The following is a 25,060-nucleotide window of genomic DNA, read 5'->3' as shown; positions in this document are numbered from 1 at the left end:
TGGTTATCTTTTATTATTGAGTTGTGAGGGTTCTTTATATAGAGGTTTCTAATCAGATATTATTTGCAAATATTTTGTTTATTTGTGCTTTCTTTCTTTTTCTTTTCTTTTTATTTATTTATTTAAAGTAATCTCTACACTCCACATGGGACTCAAACTCAGGATTCTCGAGAGTCACATGCTCTTGCAACTGAGCCAGCCATCTGACCTTGTTTCACTTTCTTGATATGAATTACTCTATTTACATTTTTGCTTATTTCTAGTACTTCCCCAGAAAAATATCCCACCTGTGGATTTTCAAATTTCTTACATTCTCTCTCTCTCTCTCTTTTTTTTTTTTTAAGATTCATTTATTTGTTTTCGAGAAAGTGAACACACACAAGTGGGAAGGGTTAAGGGGAGAGGGAGAGAAAATCTTTAGCAGATTCTGCACTGAGCACAAAGCCCAGTGCCGGACTTGATGTTATGACCCTGAGATCATGACCTGAGTTGAAATCAAGAGTCAGATGCTCAACTGACTGAGCCACCCACTCGCCCCTTGAGTTCCCTTTCTACCCTTTTAGTTACTTAATTAAAACTTTATACTTAGTTAACAGTTATTTGTATTAAATTATCTCTGTTGAAGTAAATAGTGTGGTTTCTGACCCTGATCACATCCTGATACAAATGGTATTCTTTTGTATCTTTTTTTTTTTTTTTTGACATTATGTTTGTGAGGTTTATCCATGTTGATGCCTGTAGCTGTAGTTCATCTCCATTTCCTTGCTATTACAGTGATGCTGTTGGAGCCTTCTTGCAGGTGCCTTTTGGTGAACATGTGTGCACGTTTCTGTTAGGTGTGTAGGTTCCTAAGAGCAAAATTGCTGAGTCATGGAGTAGATAAAAGTTCCACTTTAGTAGATAATGCCAATTTGTTTTCCGAAGCAATTGTACCTGTTTACACTCCTGTCTGTAGTGTGTGAGGACTCTAGGTGCTCCGCATCCTCTCCCACCAGTACTTGGAATTGGGAGTTTTGTTCATTGTGGCCACTTTGGTGGGGTCAGCTTCATTTATTAAGTCCCTCATCTCCCTACTGTCCTATGATATACCACCTTTGTCATACATAACAAGAGCCATAAATGGGGTGCCTGGGTGGCCCAGTGGGTTGAAGCCTCTGCCCTTGGCTCAGGTCATGATCCCAGGGTCTTGGGATCAACCCCCCCCCCCCCCAATAGGGCTCTCTGCTCAGCAGGGAGCCTGCTTCCCTTCCTCTCTCTGCCTGCCTCTCTACCTGCTTGTGATCTCTGTCTGCCAAATAAATAAATAAAATCTTTAAATTAAAAAAAAAAAGGAGCCATAAATGTATGGGTCTGTCCCTGGATTCTATTCTATTTCATGGGTCAGCCTGGCTCTGCACTGTCACACCATCATTATATTTATTATAGCTTCACGGTAAGTCCTGAATTGTAGCGGTTACATCTTATTTTCCTCATCTTTTTTTTTTTCTTTCCTTTTTTCTTTTTTCTTAAGATTTTATTTATTTATTTGACAGAGAGAGAGAGAGACAGTGAGAGAGGAAACACAAGCAAGGGGAGTGGGAGAGAGAGAAGCAGGTTTCCCGCCGAGCAGAGAGCCTGATATGGGGCTTGATTCCAGGACCCTGGGACTATAACCTGAGCTGAAGGCAGATGCTTAATGACTGAGCCATCCAGGTACCCGTCCTCTTCTTTTTCATAACATCTGGCAACTCAGGGCCATTTACTCTGATTGATTGATTGATTGATTGGGGAGAGAAAGTGCAAATGAGAGCACAGGAGCAGGGGGTGGGAGAAGTGGACTCCCCACTGAGCATGGAGCTCAATATGGGGCTCGATCTCTGGGTCCTGGGATCATGACCTGAGATGAAGGCAGGGGTTTAACCAATTGATCCACCCAGGTTCCCCTTTCTTCTTCTTTTTTTTTTTTTTTCTCCAGAGAAGAGTGAGTGGGGTGGGAGGCAGAGAGAGAATTTTTTTTTTTAAGATTTTATTTATTTATTTGACACAGAGAGATCACAAGTAGGCAGAGAGGCAGGCAGAGAGAGAGAGAGAGGAGGAAGCAGACTCCCTGCTGAGCAGAGAGCCCGATGCGGGACTCGATCCCAGGACCCTGAGATCATGACCTGAGCCGAAGGCAGTGGCTTAACCCACTGAGCCACCCAGGCGCCCCAGAGAGAGAATTTTAAGCAGGCTCCATACCTGGCATGGAGCCCGACATGGGGCTTGATCTCACAACTCTTGAGCTCATAACCTGAGCCGAGATCAAGAGTAGGACATTTAACCAACTGAGCAACCCAGGCACTCCTCCCTATGGTTTTTAAAATTTTTCATGGATTTTTTTTTTTTTAAAGATTTTATTTTAAAGTAATCTCCATAGCCAGCATGGGGCTTGAACTCTCAACCCTGAGATTAAGAATTGCATGCTCTACCAGCTGAGCCAGCCAGGCACCCCAAGAGATAGTCTTCATGGATTTAAATGCATCAGTCCTTTCCTTTGTGGTTTCTGAGTTTTGTGGCAGACTTTGAAAGTTCTGGGCATGTTTCATGGTTACCTGTAAATGTTGCCCGTGAGAGATAAAACAGTAGCTGCTGCTGGTTTTCTAAAAAGCTGCTAGGATCATCATAAATTAGCTCTCAAATAGAAAATTGCCTTCGTCCTGGCTTCTGAACATGCCGTATGCCTTCCTGCTCCCAGACTTTGTTTACTCTGCTTCCTCTGAGATCTGCTCCCATTCCTGCACATTCCTCCCGCCTGCTGGTCCTGCCCTTCCACGTACAGAACACTTCCCTTGTCCCATCCTCTGTATCCCGTCAAGTCAGGCCCACGCCAGCTTGGAAACCAGTGAGGCTAGACAGGTTCTGTCCTCCCTGCACACGGCGTGATCTCTCCCTTTCCCTGGAGTGAAGGGGCTGTAGGCTTGTGACATTGTTGCAGACTGAGGGGTCAAGACATGAGGAGGCTTGATTCTAACCCAGTCCCTGCCATCTTACAGAAAGGCTTTTGGTGTGACAGTGGCCCTGCAGAGTGCCATGTGACCTTGATGCAGAACATGTGTAGGGGCACCTGAGTAGCTCAGTGGGTTAAGCCTGTGCCTTCGCTTGGGTCATGATCTCAGGGTCCTGGGATCCAGTCCCCTGTCGGGCTCTCTGCTCAGCAGGGAGCCTGCTTCCCCCACACCCTCTGCCTGCTGCTCTGCCTCCTTGTGATCTCTCTCTGTCAAATTAAGAAATAAAATCTTAAAAAAAGAAAAGGAACATATATGGCTAGCGCTCTGGGGGTCCTCAGAGGATGCCCAGAGTCTGCCCTACTACCTGGTCCCTCCCTTCGGACTGGCTGCAGTGAGTGGCCCTCCATCGAGGGCGGGAGTTGAGGGCATGGTCAGACTGAGTCTGCCTCAGTATTTGAGCCTGGTCAGGACACATTTGGGGATGGCTTCACCTGGAGTGGAGATCAGGGACTGTGGGGCTCCATCTGGAGGCAAGAGAGGGGGTGTTTCATGGGCTTCTGGCCAGGGCCTGGAGCTGATGTGGGGAGAGGCTTGTGGGAAGTTAGACCCTCCTCGTCCAAGACACAGTCCACTTAGTGCTCAGCACTTCCTTGGTTCTGATCTCAGACCTCTGCTTTGTGCTGTGGTTGACTGGCTATGGGTGACTTTAGGGAAGGTGTCAGGATTGCACTGGGCCCAGCAGCTGCTCCCCAGCCTTTGCTGGGGTCTGGTGGGATGTTTGTAGCCCAGGTCCAAGCCCTGTGGGGGTTCTAGAGGCTGGGATCCAGCCCTCCCTCTGCCCCAGATCCACTGGGTGACTTCAGGTAGTCCCTGCCCCTCTTGGCTATCTGTTCATTGAACCAGTATTTCTGTTCCTCTTGTGCCTCAGGCACTGTGGTCATTGTCCCCATCATTCACGTGTAACAGAGATCCCAGCCCTACCCACCTTGTGTGCAGTGTGAAAACTGGTCATGTGGTTGAACTGACCCTGCAGGTGCAGAGGGCACAGCCCAGGCCACACATGGTGGCTGCCTGGAGCTGATCTCAGGGAATCCTTTAAACCCGTCGTTCCCACCTTCAGCTGGTCCCACCTTGAGCCGGAGCTTCTGGGAGGCACCCACCTCCCTGTTCACAAAGCCTCCCTGTTCTTCCAGGACCACCTGGCTTTCCAGGAGCATTGAGGTGTCCCTGGAGATCCACCCAGGCTCTAATCCTAAAGGCTGGGTGACCTGACCCTGGTCTTCCTGGTGCCACAGAACCACCCCACAGAGATACACTGTGGTGATTCCTGAGGGTTCTCCCTACTTGGGCCTCTCTCTCCCAGGAGGACTGTTTTCTGCAGCACTTATTCTGCCCCCGTCCCCATTCCTGGTCTGGTCTCAGGGGAGCCTTACCCCAGCTGGGAGTGGGGGAGGGGTCTGGGCAGCCACTAGGGACAGGAGAGGGCAGGAGATTCTTTAGGGACTAGGAGCTCTTCTATTTCACCCCAACAACAGACACACAGACCCAAAGCAGTGCTCAGACTTCTATTGGAGACTCTGCCTCCCCTGGGTCCAATTTCCAGCCTACATGCGTCTTCTGGATTATACTCATGGTGGAGTGGCTGGGCAGGGCACAGAGGAGGGGTCTGGCATCCTGTTCTGAGAAGGGACCTTGGTGAGCTTTGTGGCAGTGGCAGTGGCTGGGAAAGAGTGGTCGTTCCCTGTGTGGGGGTGCACGTGAACTTGGGTCCAACAGGACACAGGGCCCGTCCTGTGGTGAGCAGCCATGAGGCCAAGCTCCTGAGAAGACAGTCCTCTCTTGGGGTGGTGGGAGGTCACGGTGGAACACCTGCCTCACATTGGCCTTGCACCCCTTGCCTGGCACTGTGCGCTCTCAGCCTGTTCCTCCACGGGGAGCTGGGCCCCTAGCCCCTCAGAGGGAGGATCCCCTGAGAAAATTCTGTGGGGTCACGGGCATGGAGCACAGTGAGTGTGGGGAGCAAGAGAGTGGAACAGGGGCCTGGGGCTGGGGGGCTGGGGTGGCCTAATCGTCCTTGTCCTTGGCCCCATGCTTGAGGATGCGGGTGAACTCCACGTAGTTGAAGTTGCCTTTCTTATCAATGGGTGCCTCTCGGTACATCTCGTCCACTTCTTCGTCTGTGAAGCGGTCTCCCATAGTGGTGAGTAGCTCCCGAAGGTGGTCCTCGTGGATAAAACCTGGGGGCAGGGCCAGGGCCCATGAGATAGGGACTCAGGCTGGAACATCCCTCACACCCTCACCATGTGGTCCCTCAGCAGTCCTTGCAGTGAGTCTCTGGCTAGTTCAACTCTTCAGGGCCCCAGAGGGAGGGGTTCTGCAGTGTTTCTGTGGGGTCCTTGGGCCTGTGAGTGTGTGGGCTGGATATGTCTTACTTTGACCTGAGCCCTAGAGTTCCACTGCCTGAGTTTGCATGCTCATCCCCTTTCCTGGCTGTGTGACCATAGGCAAGTTATTTAACCTCTCTGTGCCTGTTTGATTTGGAAAATAGAGATGAAAGTATGCCACCTTGGTAGGGGACCATGAAGGTAGTCAGGAAGATGTTCTGATTGGGCCTGTGGGCACCGCGAAACTTCTGAAATTGGTGCCAGGGTCACTCTGCCTGTCTCTGGGACAGACCAGCTGTGGGAAAGAAATCCTTTGTGAGGTCTGAGGATGGGGGCTGGTTTTTGCACCTTATTGGCCAGAAGGGCCTGGAATGATTTGGTTTCTGGGGAGGTCTAAAATGGGGGCATTGTGCTGGGCCAACAGGTAAACTCCGGATGTGGGAAGCCTTGGTGGATGTGGGCTGTTGTAGTCTAGTGTCTGGGGGAAGGGAACAAGGACACAGCTTAGTTGCAGCTACGGAAATCCCAGCAGATAGGGGATTTCTCTTCTGGCCTTTGGGGACAGGGGCCCTGAAGTCCCTGCGCAGCCCCACTTGCATCCTTGGGGACACCCTTGGTAAAATACTCAGCCCCAGCCCTGTCCAGGCCTCCAGCGGAAGGCTGCTGACCTGAGGCCTCCTCGTCGAAGCAGGCGAAGGCGTTTCGGATCACGTCCTCAGGGTCTGTGCCGTTCAGCTTCTCCCCAAACATGGTGAGAAACATGGTGAAGTTGATGGGCCCTGGGGCCTCGCTCATCATGCCCTCAAGGTACTCGTCGGTGGGGTTCTTCCCTGTGGCAGGTGGGACATTCCTGCTGTCACTGCCCTGTCCCCTCCCTCCTCCCTGCCCCCCCCTTCATGGCCTGTGAGAATCCCACAGGCAGGAGACGATGAGCTCTGTAAACTGTAGAGCGTCTTGTTGGGATGGTCAGCGTTCTGACTGCTCCCTCCCCCGGGCTCTCCAGGCTGCTTTGACCAGTTAAGGCCTCTGGTCCGGATATCCATGCCCTCCGGGGTGTGAGGGCCGCAATGTACTGACTGCCTGCGGCATCTGCAGCCCTGCCTGCCTGTCTGGGTTAACTTTCACCATGTTGTGAGGTCACCGAAATGCCTCAGTCACATCTGTGTCGCAGGATAGCGGGGAGATTAAAGACACTTGTGCAGCTGCTGCTGTTTGTGTTATGGGCTGCTCTTGCTTGTTAACCGGGGTTGATGTTCCTACCAGAAGGCCACGCCTGACCTGCGACCCCACCGACAAGAGCTACAAACAGGAATGCAAGTTTTTCTGGATAGAAGCCCAGGGTCCCACGTCAGACCCCCCAACTCAGGGTTGCCCAGTCCTCCCACTGGACTTCCTGGGCATGTACATGAGGGCCTTGGTCACCACTTCACAGGAAGGGAAATGGGCAGAGTGGGTGGCCCCACTGTGAGGGGCAGGGCCAGGGACTCCCTTGGGCCTTTCTGGCCTCAGTGCTTGGGGCTTGACAAGCACAGGTTGCCTCCTCTTCTGCCAGAGGCTTCTTCTCTCCCCCAGCCAGTGTCTCATCTGGTTGAAGGGTCTGCCAGGAACCGGGGCTCAGGGTGGTATCTGTGATGAGCACAGGGGAGATGTGGGGGTAGGGCCACAGGGGGTGGGGTTCCCCATCTGAGCAGGTTCCTGAGCTCTTTCAGCTCTAAGATTCTGATTCTAGGGAAGTGGCCGGAGTCAGAGAGGCTCTAAGGACCCGGCGTGGGTGACTTCTGAAGGAGGGAGGCACTCTGGCCTCCCCTCCAGCCTCAGTTCTCCATCTGCAGAATGGAAGGTCTGTGCAGTTCCAACTTTCTTTAGTCACTCATCCTTTTCTTTAAATGAAGTGGAACCAGGCAGCCCAACCACAAATCTGCCTGAGGCAGTCTGGCTCCGGAGTGAGCCTGTCTGGGTTCAGATCCAGTGCCCAACTGCTCCATGCCTCAGTTTACCTATCTGTTAAATGGAGAAAGTACTGGCATCTGCTTGCCAGGGTGGGTACCACATGTCTCTACATGGAAAGGACTCCATACGCGATGAATAGCCCACTGCCTGTTTCAGTTGCAACCCTCACAGGACCCACTTGGACCCCAGCCACCCCGTCCCTGCTCACCGAGTGAGGCCAGCATGTCATGCAAGTCTTCCTTGTCGATGAAGCCATCTCGGTTTTGGTCGATCATGTTGAAGGCCTCCTTAAACTCCTGGATCTGGGACTGGTCAAACATCGCGAAGACATTCGATGTGGCCCTCTGTGGCCGCTTCTTGGTGGTTTTGGCCTTGGCCCGCTTACTGGACATCTTGGCTTCAGGTGGGTGGGGCTTCCCTGCAGGAAGTGGGTGTTGGGGGGAAGAGCCTAGGACCCTGGGTCAGGGGATCTACCTGCCTACTTAAGCCTGGCTCTCAGTGCCTGGACCTGGCATTCAAGGCCTCCCATAGGCTTGGGGCTCTTGTCACCCAGCTCATCACAAAAGCAGACAGGCGTGGGCTCTGCGATCATTAACAATTTCTCTACCTCTCTGAGTTTCCTCATCTGGGAATGGGGACATGAGGAATGCCCAGCAGCAGGGAATAATTCATGCCCGAGAAGCCCCTGGAAGGGTGCCAGGCACAAAGTAAGCTATTTTTGCTGTGGCTGTTTGGGTAAGACACTTAGGATTGGATTCTGTGCCAACCTATCTTCGCTTTCTCTCTCTTAATTCGTTATAGCATTTACACTGTCCATCTCTCTCCCTCCAAGTGAGAAAGTGGGCTGAAAAGTAGAAGGCTGTGAGGTTCCTGCCAGCTCCTCCTCCTCGCTCCAGCAGCAAGGAGCTGGATCAGTGGCCCCACATTCCTGACATTCTTGTCATCTCCTCCTCCTCCTCCTCCTGCTCCCTCTTCCCTCCTCCCCATCCCTCTGTGTTCCAGGCTCTGGATGTTTTAGAAGGCATATGCTCTGGGAAGTCTTCCCTCCCCCAACCTGCCCACACTTGACCAGCCCCTTAGGTGGATGATAGACCTGATTTGTTTTCACTCTGCCGTGCTTATAGGGGTATGAGGCTCCCCTGGGCTGGGAGACCCAGCTTCTTGTCACCCTTGTCTAGATCTGGCCTCCTAGCTTCCAGCCAGTCTCTCCCAACCCACAGAGATCCAGACCTGTACCACCTGTCTTTTCACCTTGAAGCCCTTGAAAGTTCCTGGAATAAATAGGCCCCTGAGCCTAGCATTCAGGACCCTGTGTGAACCCCTCCAACCTTTTGCTCTGATTGACCAGGGGACCCTTCACTGTGTTCCTCTAGCTGCCTGTGATTCTGCCATGCTGGACCTCTGGAGGTTTCCCAGACAACCTCAGACTGACTTTCTTGGTCACCCCCACCCTGAACACCCTTCCTTTTCCAGCCTAGTTCTTGAGACACCCCCTTGGGGAGCATTTCCCACACCCTTGGTCTGACAGTAAGCACTTAGAGGTCTTTCTCTCCCTCCCCTGATTTACTAACAGGCTAACAGATGGTTGTTTAATGAATAGCTGTGAGGGCAACTGCAGCCAGGCTATTGCCCCCACTGCACAGATGGGGAAACTGAGGCCCAGCAAGGTGCTCTTTCTCTGAACCTGTTATGGCCTGTGAGGACTCTTCCCCTGATGACGTAGAGCTGTATTCCCTTCAGCTGGGGCAGTTGTGGGCGTGGTGGAGGCTCCAGGATTACTGTCCCCCTTTCTCCTCTGCCCTTGGTTGAGGGCTTCTAGGAAGTCTCTGCCTGTTTTTAGCCCTGAATGGTGCCAGGCCTTTATCCCATGACTCTGTTCCAGTCGTTCTCAGACTGTGGTCTTTGAGCTCTTAATCCCTGAGCAGGGATCCTGGCCAGCCCCGACCCTTCCACAGGGCCACCTGTAGGCATGACACACACGCTGCTGTGTGCCACTGGCCTGACACACGTGGCCCTGGATGATTCTCATGTGGCTCGGGGTGGGTAGACAAAAGCCCTTCTCATCTGACCTGGGTCGGTGTGGGGTGGTGGCATCAGCAGGGGTTTTGTGCTTTGAGGGCCTCAGTCCTTCCCTAAGCCTGTTGATCACTGGGAACTTGGATTCATGGCACTAACAGAAGGCAGCCAAGAAGTAGTCCATGGCCATGAGAGGCTGTGATGGTTATCATCACTATTGCCAACCCCATCCTGTCTGCACAGCTCTGGGGCAGACACAGCCTGGAGAACAGAGGAAGCTGCAGCCGGAAGCAGGAATGGCTAGGACCTTGCCCACTGTTGTGATACTGGCTGGGCTCTTCTGTCTTCAAGGCCTCCCCCTTCCCCACCCTCTTTGATCCTGAAGCCATATCGTGGCTGAAAGCACTGAACTTCAGGGTTTATCCATCCCAGCAATGTTGGGAAGCAGGGTGAGGGCACCCCCTCCCCCACCTGACTGTGCAGTTTAAGAAGTGATGCCCAAGAAGGGAAGTGGCATGCCCACGAGAGGGATAGAGAGCAAAAGCTTGGGCTAGGCTTGGGCTAGGCTTGAGTCAGTGGGTGATAATGGCCAGCCCTTGGCACCCCTGACGCCTGAACACAGAAACACACATCCTGAGAGGCTTGTGGTGGGCCTGCTGCAGCTGAGGGCTCTCTGTGACCAGAGGCAGCTTCTAGGCGGTCAAGAAAAAGGGGTCAGAGGCAGGCTAGGTCCTTAGCCCTAGAGCCATCCCCTCCTGCTCCTGGAGGTCGTAGACACTAGGGATCAGATATAACTAGTGTTTGGCTGCAACTAGGTGCCACCTCCCCCTTCTGGTGTTTGAAATCCCCCCATAACAGCAAAGACAAGGCCTGTGTCCCCCATTATCTCGTCCCTATGGCTGGTGGTACCTGATGCCTTGCTAGTAAAATCTCCTCCTCTGTGGCTGAGTTATCTGACTCATTCCTCAGGGCAGTTGTAGGGCTGGAGAGGGGGAGTAGAGAGTCCGAGGTCCCCCCTCGGACCTGGACAGAGCCCAGGTCCCTGTCCAACCCCCAGAGCCCTTGGCAGACCCTCTCCACCCAACAGGCATATTTGGGCGGATGTTGGAGCGCGTAGAACCCCCAAGTGCACGCACACAGCGTCGGTGTGTGTGGAGGGACAGATTTTCTCTCCGGCTCCATCCCTCTCTTCTGCCCCAGGAGTTCTGGAGGAGTCTCCAGGAGACTTAGAAGGCTCAGTTTCCTGTCTGACACATGGGTTTACTGGGGCAGGGAACACCGGCGACCACATCCCCCCTCCCCTCCTTCTGGACCCCCCAGAGCTCTGGGTTTGGCTCTGAAACTCCATAATAAAGAGGCAGGGCCTGGCAGAGATCCCTCGCCAAAGGACCAGTGGCTACCCCAGTCTGGAACAGTTTCCCTGCTGCCCACCCCCCTGCCAGAGTCCCCGTCTGCTCCGCAACTCGCAGCCCCAGCCCTATGAGGGCTGCCCTCGCAGAGACCCTCGGGCATCCCTGTCTGTGGGGCTGTCACACCGCCTCGTCTAGCTCCCCCGCGGCCGCGACTCCCACCTGGTGTGGAGAAGGAGCTCTCTCGATGTGCAGAGCCGGCGCGGGGCGGCGGGCTGTGGTCGGCTCCCGGCTCAGTGGGCGGGGCGGCGCGGGCCTTACAAGGCAGAAGAATGCGCGCGCGGGGCGGGGCGGTCTGTACTCTGGCGCAGCCTTATTTGGCCTTGACCCACTGGCCGAAGGCGGGGGCGTCTTCCCTGAGTAGGCAGGGGAGGTGATGCGGGGCCACGCTGCGACCGCTTGCTCCTGATTGTTAGGGGAGGGGGATTTATTGGGCTGCCCCTTCCTCCCCAGTGAGGCAGGCACAACACCTAGGGGCATTCTCTAGTTCTCAGGCCCTCCCCCCAACTTTCCCCCAAAGGCCCCCACTGCCTGGCGCATTCCCGTGGGAGGGCTTTCTTCCATTAGGCCAAGTATGGCTTTTGTCACCAGTCCAAAAGAAGGCATGTCAGATGGCTCTGCCATCCTCATGTGAAGGGTCATTCAGGTCCCTGCTGGTGTGGGGGCTCACGTGGGGCTTGGGTAGGAGGACTGTGCTGGGGACAGCCCACCTCTGCCAGATCACTGTCCTTTCCTGCTGGCGTCAGTTTCCCATAAAATGGGAGGGTGATGGTGAAGATTCAGGAAAAAAGAGTGGCCAGAAAGAGCCAAGTAGCACCCTTGGAGGGGTGAGAGGGGCAGGGGCTGGGGGAGCCTGGGGTCTCCTCAGGGTCGCAGCACCTCTTACCCTCTCTTGTTGGCATTAGTCAGAAGAGGGAGTCAGAGAGGACAGACCTCCTCCCCCACACTCCCCCATTCTGCATCAAGTCCTGTCCATCACTTTGACCCTTGAAGGAACACCCTACCCACCTGGACTCCAGGCAGGCTTTCCCGTCCCTCCCCCACCCCCAGCCCACTGTGGAGCAGTGCAGACCTTCCAACACCCAGTTACTTACTCTTGTCGATACGAACCGATATCTTAGGTGTGGGGCATTGTGTTGGGTGCTGGGGAAACAGCACTGAACTAAAGTAATCACCCCAGGGAAGCAGTTTTTATGAGGGAACTACGATGAATGAGTAGCTCCATGGCTTGGGGAGAGAAATGAGTTCCTTGAAGAAGAATAAAGCAGAGTTACAAAAGAGAGAGAGGAGGATGCCTCCTGTGACATTGGGACAACCAGAAGTCATGCCCAGGGAAGGTTTGAGGCAGGTAGGGAGAGTTTGCCAACTCCTGGTCTAGGAGCAGCCAGAGGGGAGTGTGACTGGGGAGAAGGGTAAGAGATGAGCTCTCAGAAGCAGTGGGGACGTAGCCTGGGGCGCCTTGTAGGCCGCCATGAGACATCAGAGTTCTGAGCAGAAGGATGGCATGGTCTGGCTTATGTATTAACTGAATCCATCTGGGTGAGACCAGCGAGGAGCTTTCCGGCAAGTGTTCAGGCTAGGGTGGTAGCAGCGGGGCGGGGGAGAAGGGTGGGGTTCTGGAAATATTCTGAAGTTGCATCCAATAGGATTTGCACATGGATTGGAATGTGTGTGAAAGAACAGAGTCGAGGTTGATTCCAAGGGTTTTGGTGTGAGCGGTGGGGGAGAGAGAGCTGCCACTTTCTAACATGGGTCTGCTGTGGAAGGAGTAGGTTTGAAGCGAGATCATAGCTCTGTTTTGGACCTGTTAATTTTTTTTTTTTTTTTAAGATTTTATTTATTTATTTGACAGACGGAGATCACAAGTTAGGCAGAGAAGCAGGCAGAGAGAGGAGGCAGAGAGAGGAGGAAGCAGGCTCCCTGCTGAGCAGAGAGCCCGATGCGAGGCTCCATCCCAGGACCCTGGGATCATGACCTGAGCCGAAGGCAGAGGCTTTAACCCACTGAGCCACCCAGGCGCCCCTAATTTTTTTTTTTAAACAGTTAATTTTGAAATAATTTCAGACTTTGTATGGTACTTTTACCTTTATTCTAAGAGTTCACCCAGATTCTCCAATTATTGACATTTGGCTTTATTATATTCTCTTCTGTGTGTTTATGTGTATGTGTGGATATCTTGCTCCCACCAACATCATTTGAGAGTAACTTGCATTCTTTATTACTTTTTACCTGGAAATACTTCAGTGAGAATCTCCTGAAAAGGAGATTCTTTTCCAAATCCATAGTACATTTATCAGTATTAGAAAAAAAAAAATTTTTTTTTTTAAAGATTTTATCTATTTACTTGACAGAGACAGAGAGATCACAGGTAGCCAGAGAGGCAGGCAGAGAGAGAGGAGGAAGCAGGCTCCCTGCTGAGCAGAGAGCCTGATGCGGGGCTCGATCCCAGGACCCTGGGACCATGACCTGAGCCAAAGGCAGAGGCTTTAACCCACTGAGCCACCCAGGTGCCCCTAGTATTAGAAAAATTTTAACATTGATTTAATACTGTTACCTAATTTACAATCTATATTCAAATTTTGTCAATGATCCCAATAATGTCCTTTACAGGAATTTTTTTCTGGTCCAGCAGCCAATCTAAGGTTATCATATTTCTTTAATTTTTGTGTGTGTGTGGAGGGTGTGTAAAAAAAAAAAACAACAAAACATAAAAATTACCATTTAAGCATTTGAAATCTGTAGTTGGGGGGGCAGTAAGCACATTCCTATTGTTGGGCAGCCATCACCACAACCCAGGCGGCCTTCAATTGATTTTTGTGTATTGATCTTACTTCCAAGAACATTACTGAACTCATTTATTAACTCATAGTTTATTTATGGATATTTTAAGATTTTCTATATGAAAGATCATGTTATCTGCAAATAGAGATAGTTTAATTTCTTTCTTCTTAATCTGGGTTTCTTTATTTTTTTTCCGAAGATTTTATTTATTTATTTAACAGATCACAAGTAGGCAGAGAGGCAGGCAGAGAGAGAGAGGAGGAAGCAGGCTCCCTGCTGAGCAGAGAGCCCGCTGTGGGGCTTCATCCCAGGACCCTGGGATCATGACCTGAGCTGAAGGCAGAGGCTTTAACCCACTGAGCCATCCAGGCACCCCTCAAGCTGGGTTTCATTCATTCATTCATTCATTCTGTTGCCTGGGCAACATTGCCTTCCAATACATCAAATAGAAGTAGTAAAATCGGGGGCACCTGGGTGGCTCAGTCAGTTGAATGTCCGAATCTTGATTTTGACTCAGGTCATGATCTCAGGGTTCTGGGATGGAGCCTCTTGTGGAGCCCCATGATGGGCCATGTTCAATGAGGAGTCTGCTTTGAGAGTCTCTCCCTCCTTCTCCCCCTGCACTGCCTCCCCCCCCCCCACTCCCTCCCACCCCCTCCCGCATTTGTTTGCTATCTTATGCATACCCTATAATAAATAAATAAATTAAAAAAAAAGTAGTAGTAAAAGCAGGCACCCTTGTCTTGTTTCTGAACGTATGGCAAAAGCTCAGTCATTCATCATTAAATATGATAGTAGCTGTGGGTTTTTCTTGGATGCCCTTTATCAGCTTGAAGAAGATCTATTGCTGGTTGAATGTTTTTATTATGAAAGGATGTTGGGTTTTATCAAGCCCTTTTTATCTATCTATTGAGATGTCTTTAATCTCTCTCTTTTTTTTTTTATAAGATTTTTTTATTTATTCGAGAGAAGGAGAGACAGAACACAAGCAGGGGGACAGAGGGAGGGGGAGAAGCAGACTCCATGCTGAGCCGGGAGCCAAAAGTGGGGCTCCCACCACCTGGAGATCATAACCTGAGCCAAAAGCAGACACTCAACCATCTGAGCCACCCAAGTGCCCCGCTTTAATCTCTCTTAACATTGAACTGTTAATTAGCTTTTGTTTTTTAAGACATTGACATTTTCAGAGAGTTCAGGCCAGTTACATGGTCCTTCCTCATGATTAGCTTCAAGTTACGGATTTTTAAAAAAATTATTTATTTGAAAGAGAGAGTGTGCATGGACAGGTAGAAGCATGAGCAGGGGGAAGGGCAGAGGGAGAGAGAGAGAGGATTGGCTGTCCAGCAGACTCCCTGCTGAGTGCAGAGCCCAGCTCCAGGCTGGATCTCACAGCCCTGAGATCATGACCTGAGCCGAAATCAAGAGTCTGATGCTCAACCAACTAAGCCACTCGGGCACCCCTCTGGTGGTGGATTTTTGACAGGAATATCACAGAAATGATGTGCCTTTCTCTGTGTGTCTCAACAGAAGACATAGGACATTATTTTTTTCCCTCACCAGCAACAATAACTTCACCATCTTTTTAAGGTGGTATCTGCTGGGTTATCCATCAGAAAGTTATAATTTTCCCCTTTACTAATCCGTATTTCATGAGTAAGTCGTTTGTGGTGTGCTTCTTTGAGACCAGACATTCTGCTTCTCAGCAAACTTTCACCGAGTTGTGACACCCACTGGTGATTTAGTTGTTGCTGGGACGGTTGCTTTGTGGTGACTTTCTGGCCCTTCTCACTTCGTTTTACTTCTGCTGGTTGGTGGAAATGTTCATTTTGAGAGGTAGAGATGTGAGTGGGAAGTGTGGAGTTCAAGGAAATTGGGGTTGCAGAGTCAGATGTGGGAGTCATCTGTCAGTCTATGGAAGGTTGGAGCCATAGCATTTGAGGCCCCCCAAAGGCCCATGTTTCCTGTTGGTCACAGGGCGTCATCAGGTTTGGGCTCTCTGCACACGTGCTAGAGATTAAACCCTGATGCTGGCTGGTCATTAGGGGACCATGGCCACCCCTGGACACTGGAACTGGGGGCCCCTGTCTCATGGGAAGGTGGCTTCTGTAGGAGGAAAGGTCCCCGTTCCATTTAGAGCCTTTACTACTTAACGTGGCATTTGAGGCTCTTCCTGTGCAGCAGCAGTCTCACACTTCAGCTTCTGTGCTTGCCTTTCTCCGCCTCAGCTTGGAGAACCCCTGTTCATCGTTCAGAGCCCAGCTCCAATACTGTCTTCTCTGTGAAGTCCCACCCCTCCTTCCCTCAGCAAGCTCATTCATTTAGGAAATAATACTTCCTTTTTTCCCCTAAACTTTTGTTTTTATGTCATCTCTATACCTAATGTGGGGCTCGAACTTACCACCCCAAGATCAAGAGTCGCATGCTCCACCGGCTGAGCCAGCTGGGAAATAATGAAGCTCTCGTCTGTGCTAGGCACTGAGGCTGGTGGAAAAAACTTACTTCCTATTCTCTGGGAGCCCACCATCTCCTTGTGGAGACAGATACTCATATAGCTGGACAGATAGGAGTATTACCACATCAGCGACTGCAACAAAGAGAGACAAGCCAAGTGGCTCTCATGCTCCCAGTCCAGAGCAGGGGTTTTTGCCCCAGCCTGGCCTGGCCCAGGGACTTTGGGAGCTAACCTGAGGGCTGAGGAAGGGTTACGTTAACTGCATTGGTGGGGAGCTGTGCTCCCTGTGCCAGGCCTGAGGTGAAGCTAGGGTGGGATCCCATGGGAGGTGTAGTGGGAGAGCTGGGCAGGGGCCTCTTGGGCCAAGGTGGGGAGGCTGGGTTTTCTTCTGCTGGCACCAGGCGGGCTGCAAAGGCTTCTGCGCAGAGGGTGACTTCTGGTGCTAATGGAGTCAGGACTTCATAAAGACCCTCTGGCTGCTGTGGGAGGTGCAGTGAGGGCCACATGGATTTTTCAGGTCAGCCAGATTCCAAAGTGCAGGGGACAGTACTTCATTCTGTGTTTCTCTCAGAAACTCCACTCCAGGGCGCCTTGGTGTCTCCGGCCATTTATTCAGTGTCTGCCTTTGACTCAGGCTCCTTGCTCAGCAGGGAGCTGGCTTCTCCCTCTGGCTTCTCCCTTCGCCTTTCACCCTGTCCAGTGATGATGGTGGGAACAACTTCTCTAGCGGGCTGGAGGTCCGCAGCAGCACTTTTACCTGTGCTAGCATCTACATGTTGCTGGCTGGAAGGCCACCTGGCAGTGGTTTTGATCTGCTGTCCTGGCCAGAAGGCCTCTGAACCCAGTGCTGCTCCTGGCTGCAGCCTGGCCTCCTCTCTCAGCTTAGGGCATGGGGTGGGGGAGATGCCAGGCTTGGGAACAACTAGGGACCCTGGAGCTCCTGCCCTAGGATGTGCCGCCCTGAGGATGGTTCTCAGGGACCCCGGCTTAGCGCACAGGCTCAGGCTCCCTTTGCCTCTCCCCAGCACCCCGCAGCTTGCAGTCTCTCCCTCCTGACCCCTTTCTGTCCCTTCAGAGCCCAGCTTTGGAAATGCAGCTTCTCTGGGAAGCTGCTGTTGGTCTTTTCCTAAATAGTCAAATGCCTTCTTGATAGAAGTAAGTACAGAGATTGAGATATTATCTTAGTCATGTTCTGGCTCATACTGTTTTATAGAAATCTAGTCATGAGAATACATACTTCTAGACCATGCAACACTCTGTAAGATCCTTGGATACTTTAAAAAAAATGATTTTATTTATTTGTGAGAGATGGTGACAGAGATAGCGAGAGAGAGGACAAGCAAGGAGGAGACGGAGAAGCAGGCTCCCACTCAGCAGAGCCCCATGTGGGACTCGATCCCAGGACCTTGGGATCATGACCTGAGCCGAAGGCAGGCGCTTACCTGACCAAGCCACCCAGGTGCCCCAAGATGCATGGATACTTAAAAGACGTCATGTCCTGAATGTCAGGTCTGGTTCAGTGAGACTAGGAGACATCGTAACTGAGAGCAGTGAGCGACCCTTGGGTGTATCCCGGGCGGGTACAAGGAAAGAGCCAGAGAGGACATTACTGGGGACTTTGGAGTGTGGCTGTGCTTTCGTATTCATGTCTGGGCCTTGGCACTCTTCTGGGTCATGGGGTTGGGACTGAGCGTGGACCACTCCTTTTTTACTTTAGAGGGTGACAGTGGTATTGTGGTCATGCAGGAATGTCCTTATTCTCAGGCGGTGCCTGGTGTGTTTGGGGTAAAGTATGGTGTATGCAGCTAGGTTTTCGGGGAAAAGTGAGGCGTGTTTGAATGGGCCTGTGAGGGATGGTGCAAATACGGTAGTTGTTGACAGTTGCTGATTTTGGGTGAAGGACATGGTGTTCATTATCCTGTTCTTTCTTCACTGTGGCAGCAGCGGAGCTAGGAGTGGAGGCCCCGATGCTGCACGTCACATGCTTCCTGCTCTCCGTGCTCCGCTGTAGGGAGTTTAGGATCCTTGCAGGAGACCCTGATCCAACTGCCAGGGCCACTCCCCTGCTGTGGCAGGAACACTCAGGCCCTGAGGGGTAGGCGTCCCCCCTCTTCCCCTGAGGCCTGTCAGGAATAGAGCTGGGCTGCTAGCTAGCTCGTGGACCTCTCCAGCATTCACTCACCGCTCTGAGGGTCCCGCTCAGTGCCCAAGGCCACCTGCAACCTCTTCACTTACTCTTCTAATCACTTCCCCACAGGGCGGGGATAGGTCCAGGGAGTACCCGCCCCCAGAGGGTGGCTCTGCCGCCCTGCTGTGTGTGCCACTAACAGGATCCAGAGAGGAGGGCATGAGGCTCTGAGCACCAAGCATGGGGGTCTGGCCTGAGGGAGGAGTGGAGCTCAGGAGGGACCAGGTGGAGCTGGGAGGCAGTTCTGTGCATCCCCTGAGCCCAAGGTCACTGCATCTTAGCTGGGTGGTGGGAGGAGGAAGGAGACCAGGCGTCTGGAGCCCAGCTTGGCCTGAAACTTCCTGAAAACCATGTTTGTACCATGGGGCATTATACTTGAACATCCTTCTGCCTGGAACGCACTCTCCCCGGACCTGCCGTCCCCCAGAGCAGGTTAATACCCTTGGTGCCTCTGGGCTGGAGCAGAGTGCTGCGCCCCAGGCTGTGTGTGGGGTTGCTCTGTCGCTTCCTGCAGCCTCCTGGTGCTGCATCTTCTCTTCTGCTGCCTGTGGTAGACTTAAACTCACATAGGCCTCATTCAGTGTCTTTCTCCTCCACCAGAGTGTGGTTCTGTGACCGCCTGCCAGGTGCGGGGCTGTTGGAGCAGGTGCTCAGGAGGTGTGTTGAGTGCACACAGCTGTCAGGGGGAGGCCGCTGCAGAGGGGGGGTGGGTGGGCCAGGGCAGCCCAGCTTGGCTTCCATGGAGCAATGATGGGTTAAGTGTCTGTTTCTCACAGGAGGCAGGTTAAGGGGTATGTTACTCATTTGTAAAGTCAGGGAACCAAGGGCAGTTTTCTTGCCCAGGGTTGTGAGCCAGGTTGTGCCAGAGCTGGAATGACGGTTTGCACACAAGTCAGCCTGTCTCCAAAGAGCTGCTGTGTGGCAAGGGGTCTCACTCAGGCTCCCGGGTGTCCCCTCCGCCCATCTCACCCCAGCCTGGCCCTGCCCGCTGTAAGAACACCATGAGCCCTTGGTACACGTTACCTCATTTATTCTCACAACATGCCTGTGAGGTAGGGAGGGGCAGGGACTGTCCCCATTTTACAGAGGAGGAAGTTGAGGCACACAGAGGTCAAGTGACTTGCCCAAGGTCACAGACGGCGGCCAGGCTGGAATGGGGCCCCAGAGCAGGCCCTCTGTTCACCCGGGGTCCCTGCAGCGAGTGCCGGACATGAGGACATCTCCAATGCCATCGTCATCTCCATGGTAGAGAGAGCAGCCCTCGTGTGCTGGGCCACCCCCTACCCCCTCCCGCCCCCAATCTTGCAGCTCAGGCTGACGCCACCCTGGGAGTGGGGCTGGGCTGGGGGGGTGGGGGCGGTGTGGGCGGTGTGGGGTGGGAGAGAGAAGGATGATTGGGGTAAAAAAAAAGAATAGAAAACTGAAGAGGCAGGGCAGATGGGCCCACGGCAGGGGGCAGGTGGGAGACCAAAAAAAAGGCCGCTTACACACAAGGTATATATTTTTACACACACTTGTACACACACCTAGATATAGTACATGTAAAAATATATGCTATTCACACACCCGCCTCCTGCCAGGTGCCCCGAGAGCCAGCGGCGGCGCTGGGGGGCATGGGTGAGCAGATGGGCGTTTGTTAAATATACACTCTAAGGTCTATGTGCATATGTACACATACATACAGACACAGCCGCCTGCCCCTCAGGTGCTGTACACAGGCTCGGCCAGGGACAGGCGACCCCTGGAAAATGGGGTCCCTCTCTTGAGTATCCCCTGCAAGTCACTCTGAGTCAGACATTTTACTGAAGGAAGAGGGGGCTGGAGAGAAGAAAGAGGCGGGAGTCTGGAGTGTGGTAACGGTGGCTTTTATCTCATTGTCCCCCCCCAAAGCCCTGAACCCTCCTCCCCTTCTCGGAGACCTCCCCTCCCCCCTGCCCGGTGCTGCTGCTGCTGCTGCGGGGCCAGCGCCTGCGTGTGCGCATGAGCAACTGGGAGCGCTGGGGCAGGGGCGCGGGTCTGGCTCTCCAGGCTGGCAGCTGCACGCAGGGCCCAGAGTTGGCAAGCCGGTGAGACCACAGCCGGGAGCCCCAGGGTGAGCTCTGAAGGGAGAGGAGACGAACAGAAGAATGAAAACTGCAAGGTCAGAGCGGGGTAGCGGGAAGAGGAGGAAGGACATGGCAGGGACCCAAGGCTGTCCTCGGACTGTCCTCGTCTTGTAAACAAGCTAGTGCGAGTTCTCGTGAGATAGAACAAGTAAAAAGACCGCAGTCTGGAGGCTGGGCCAGGAGGTGCCGAGGTCCGTCTACCTAGCCCACCATGGCCAACCAGAGGGGAAAAAAAGTTTGAGAGTTTTGTGTTTCTGTTGACTTTTTTTTTGTATGAAGTCTTCATTAACCTAAAGCTGGGAGGGACCCAAAAAAGCCAAATTGTGAGCCCTTGTATGCATCAATTGAAAGTTGGCTCAGGGTCTCTGGACAGAATAACCATCTTAAAGGTTGAGAAAATGGTGTTCCGTTCACATTTAGTTTGTGTGTTTGTTTGTTTTTTTAATGACTTAAAATTGTTTGCTTCCCACTTCCTGGTCTCAGAGTCGGGTCTGGGCCTCAGGGACATAAATCTCGATGCTGTCCGCACTCTCCGTGGCTGAATTCTGCCGCACAGAAGCTGCCCGCTTGGCCGCCAGGAGTCTCTTGCGGGCCTCCTGACGCTGCTTGTCCCCGGCATCGGAGGCCTTGTCGCGGCTCACTGCCGGCTTGGATTTAGCTGGCTTCTTTGGGACCGGAGGGGGTGGTTTCTTCTCTTCCTTTAGTGAGACAGTGAGGAGGGAAGAAAAATAAAATAAAGGTGCACCTTTTGTGGGGCGTTACCTCTCACTTGATGCTGGCAGCTGGGGCCTCCACCCCAGCCTCCCCACATCAGGCACAAGCAACACACATGTGGAATCAGAAAGCCACAAGAAGCGATGATAGTGGGAATAGCACAAGGCATAGGAGCAAAACGCAAGCTTAGGATTCTAGAATGTTCTAGCAGGAAGGGATGGACACAGCACCTGTTCCCACCCCTGCTCTGAACCATGGGGAGCCTGAGTCACATGGCCTGGGCTGGGATTTAAATTCAGGACCTCGGACTCCCAGGCCACATTTCACAGGCTTTTTCAGGGGGTCAGAACTCACAGGGGCCGTGGTTCAGTACCCAGTAACCACAGGGGTCCCTGGGTGCCATGGTTTTATGGAAGGAAGCCGCATCTCATGGGAGAGGCTGGCCCCAGTAGGACTGATCTGCCTCCAGAGTTCTGACAGCCATATCTCTACCTGTGCTCAGGACTGTGGGCATCTGTCTCCTAGGAGCCCCCTTTCTGAACATGCAGGGTGGGATGGCATGCTTCAGGGGGCAGCCTCGACTACACAGAGCGAGCAGCATGCTGGACGAGAGCCAAGCATGGACCCTGCGCACTGATGGACGTGAGCCCCCAGCTCAAAGACGACACACGGAGAAGGGAGCCAAGCAGCACTGACCGATGTGGGCAGCGTTATTGCCGACCAGGAATTTGTCCCTGGACTTCCCCTCCGCACTGCTCCATGCTCACCTTCCTCTTCTCGGGGGTTTCCACCAGCTGCCAGCTGTTGGCCTTGAGGTGGTAGAGTTCATCAAACTTCATGCTGATGTCCTCGATGGACAGCTGTAGCAGGTCCCAGAACCCTGCCAGGTCCTGGGCTGTCGGACGTGGGTTGGCTTCAGGGTTCTGCAGAGGGAGATGGGGATCAGTGGGGCGAGCAAGGCAGACGCTTGTTCTGCACCCCACACCAAGTATGGTCTCGTGACCCTGCCAGCTCTGGTTAGGGTCCCTGGAAGCCTCATCTTGCTTCTCCCCACTTCCCAACATCAGGATCTGTAGGAGGGAATGAAGCAAGTTCCTGGTCACTGCCAGCCCCGAGATGGTGCAGATCTTTGGGAGAAAGAGAGCAGGCCCTGTACATACATGGAACTGAGGCCTTGACCACCACTGTAGGACTATAAGGAGGAAGGCCCTCATGCTCCTAATATATGTCAGGCTGAGATCTCTTCTCATTGTACAGAAGCTCCCAGCTGTGGTCTCACTGTGAGGCAGGAAGAAGCCAGGAGCACAGCCAGATGGGTATATTTACAGAACCCACAGGGTTTCTGTCCCCCTAGTCTGTTCTCTGACAACATGCTGCTCATGATGACTGCCCCAGCCAGTCATCAGGATCTCTGCAGGTCCTGGAGATAAACACTCGCCCTTATCCGCCAGCCCTAGGAGCATGCTGTCCGTGGCCATGGGGAGTGAGGTGAGGCGTCCACAGGAAAAGCCACCCTCCTGATAGGGAAGGCCAGTGGGTGATATGTCTCCAGTCCTCACCCGACGTCTTAGAGCATGTTTAATACAACTGAGTCAGTGCTGATTTTTAAGTTTCATGTGGCTCCTTTCACATAGGCTTTGCTTTTCTATTTGAAGAGGCATTAGAAATTTGGAAGGCTCTTTTCCTTGTGCGAGGCATGGACATGTGTCACCAGCACCTTCTCTGTGTTAGGGAGGAGAGCACAGAGGCTTAGAGGGGTTAATCTGGCAGGAAGGCAAAGTCTGGAAGGCCCACGGTGGAGGAGGAAGAGTCACACTCACCAGGTTTTGCTCACAGAGGCCCCGGAACTGCTGGAATTTCTGGGACATCAGTAGCTGGGCACTGCCCACAGCACTGAGGACTTTTCCTAAGACTGAGAAAGAGAAGGTGGAGACTGAGCAGAGCATAGCGTTTGTTGGGGTAGAAGGCAGGATCAGGGCTTTTATCCCCTTGACCCCACTCAGGTTACCAATCATCATTTGGTGAATGGCATCTGGTCTTCATTTTACGCCCACTTTAATCAGCCCTTGTGAAAAATACAAACAATACAGATAAAGTGAGTGCCATGTCTTAGTTCCTACATATATTTTATGGCAATAGATTTGAAAATTGAGTTTAAATGGAAAAAATTTCCAGGAAAACCTAAATTATCTTAGAGTCAGGAAGAAACAGAAAATCTTATTAGACCAAAGCTGTTTTTAAAAAAAAAAAAAACTTTAGAGGTTAAAAATCTTCCCAGAAAAAGGAGCTTTTTAGTTTTACAGGTGATGTAGTTTTACAGGTGATGTTCGATAAAACCTTTACAGAACAGAAAATCCCAGTATCATACATTGAGATTGTTCCAGAGAGTCCATAAACATAGGAAGTAACACTGCTCATTTCAGGAGCCCTGAGAATAGATAGGACATGCCAAGAACAGACCACTTTCATTCTGAACATAAATGTAAAAGTTTCATCAAATATAAGCAAATAGAATCCAACAGGAGAGTTAGCCATGAAGATCTCAGCCCAGGAATGTAAGGCTGATCTTTCACTAGTTGTGGTATAAAGACAGTACGATTTCTCAGCTGCCGTAGAATCACCAAAGCAAAACAGAGTAAAGAGGAAATCGACATTGAACTCTCCTGTGACAGAACTCGTCAGCACTGAGTGTGAAGTGGGCTGCCTGTCTGGATTGAGGTGTCAGTTTTGAGTTTTCCAAAGCAGCATGCCTTGAGGGGAGAAGCCAGTCATCTCTTACTTGAAATGAAAAGGGGATGTGGACTGCAGCAGGAGCTTTCCTGTGCCTGGTTCAGCACCAGGGGGTGGGGAGCTTTGCACTGTGAGGGGGGGAGAAGATGAGGCTGAACACAACCCCCATTCCTGTGCTTTAGGAACTCCTGCCGACCTGGGATGCAGGCCTGGCCCCTCTCTCACACTGATCTACTTTATAAGAGCTCATCAAGGAAGAATTTTGCCTTATTTAGAAAGTAATTCAAAAGGAGCTAAACAGGGACGCCTGGGTGGCTCAGTTGGTTAAGCAGCTGCCTTCGGCTCAGGTCATGATCCCAGCGTCCTGGGATCGAGTCCCACATTGGGCTCCTTGCTCAGCAGCGAGCCTGCTTCTCCCTCTGCCTGCCATTCTGTCTGCCTGTGCTCACTCTCTCTCCCTCTCTCTCTGAAGAATAAAAAAAAAAAAAAAAAAAAGGAGCTAAACAGATTACAGGGACAGCAAATGGCACACGAACATTCACCAGATAGTTCTTGCTAGAAAATGGTGGAAAGCCATGAATATATCAAGCGGTCGTTCTAGGCTGGGATTGAGGTGCTCTGAGAAGAAAATGAGACAGTGGAGCTCAGAGCTAGCACGAGAGAAAAACCAGGCCATCGAAGAAACCAGGGCCACTGTGGGACAGCACAAAGAAGAAAACCTGCTATGGGGCCCCAGGACTAGGAGAAGAGGAGCAAAAAAGCTCCTGGTGCGAAATGCTTCAAATGTTTGGTAACAAAAAAAAATTTTTTTTTTTTAAAGATTTTTATTTATTTGACAGACAGAGATCCCAAGTAGGCGGGGGGGGGGGGGGGAGTAGGCTGCCCTTTGAGCAGAGAGTCCGATGTGGGGCTCGATCCCAGGACCCTGAGATCACAACCTGAGGTGAAGGCAGAGGCTTTAACCTACTGAGCCAACCAGGCGCCCCACAAGATCTTTTTTCAAATAAATAACCTGCCAGGAATAAAATGAGCCACTCCTCATCCCCTTCTTAAGACAGGTAATGGAGACACTTGGTCTAGAGTGAAGTAGGAATAAAAGGAAAGGTGTCTTCTGAGAATTCCCAACCATAAGACTGCACTTGGGTACCTAATTTCTTAAGAAATAAAAGCAAAAAAAGAAAGGGGCTGAGAGACATTAAAGAGAGTGGGCCTCTGTACATGGGTCAGCTCTACAAGAAGAGAGCAGACATGATTTAGAACTTTCCAGAAATAGCTGACATCTGGTACTCAGGAGCCAAATGAATCCCAAGAAAATTCACATTGCTGGTAAAATACAAGATAGAGATACTCCTAGAAAGCAGCCAA

General features: G+C 52.0%; 2 protein-coding genes and 1 long non-coding RNA gene across 13 annotated transcripts in view; 1 reads left to right on the top strand and 2 right to left on the bottom strand.

Moving 5' to 3' along the window:
• LOC309872289 overlaps positions 1 to 25,060 on the top strand; it is an 89,606-nt gene that overhangs the window by 19,755 nt on the left and 44,791 nt on the right. The window lies entirely within an intron of this gene.
• On the bottom strand, positions 4,518 to 10,993 carry MYL9 (myosin light chain 9). Its single transcript, XM_082746297.1, has 4 exons — positions 10,888 to 10,993; positions 7,509 to 7,718; positions 6,019 to 6,180; positions 4,518 to 5,203 (listed from the first exon to the last, which is right to left on the bottom strand). The coding sequence occupies exons 2-4, from the start codon at positions 7,690 to 7,692 to the stop codon at positions 5,031 to 5,033; spliced, it is 519 nt and encodes a 172-aa protein (XP_082602423.1). The 5' UTR covers positions 7,693 to 7,718; positions 10,888 to 10,993; the 3' UTR covers positions 4,518 to 5,030.
• The window catches only part of DLGAP4 (DLG associated protein 4), a gene marked incomplete at its 5' end in the record, with an annotated part of 196,418 nt that continues 190,517 nt past the window's right edge, over positions 19,160 to 25,060 (bottom strand). For all 11 annotated transcript variants that reach the window (XM_082746234.1, XM_082746230.1, XM_082746233.1 and 8 more), the window contains 3 exons: positions 19,160 to 20,949; positions 21,733 to 21,888; positions 22,786 to 22,877. In XM_082746234.1, coding sequence (XP_082602360.1) covers positions 20,731 to 20,949; positions 21,733 to 21,888; positions 22,786 to 22,877 — 467 coding nt within the window. In that variant the 3' untranslated portion in view covers positions 19,160 to 20,730. The remainder of the gene's footprint in view (positions 20,950 to 21,732; positions 21,889 to 22,785; positions 22,878 to 25,060) is intronic.

The sequence above is a fragment of the Mustela nivalis genome (genome assembly GCF_964662115.1).
Source record: "Mustela nivalis genome assembly, chromosome: 8".
NCBI classification, from domain to species: domain Eukaryota; kingdom Metazoa; phylum Chordata; class Mammalia; order Carnivora; family Mustelidae; genus Mustela; species Mustela nivalis.
Note: the sequence above shows the minus strand (reverse complement) of the source record. Positions and strands in the feature narration are given on the sequence as shown.

Bases quoted from the DNA above. Each gene is read 5' to 3' on its own strand.
- MYL9 (XM_082746297.1), bottom strand. From the start codon at position 7,692: ATGTCCAGTAAGCGGGCCAAGGCCAAAACCACCAAGAAGCGGCCACAG. The intron at 6,181-7,508 runs GTGAGCAGGGAC...CACCTGCCACAG, and splicing joins TGACATGCTGGCCTCACTCG to GGAAGAACCCCACCGACGAG. The intron at 5,204-6,018 runs GTCAGCAGCCTT...CCCTGCCCCCAG, and splicing joins CTTCGACGAGGAGGCCTCAG to GTTTTATCCACGAGGACCAC.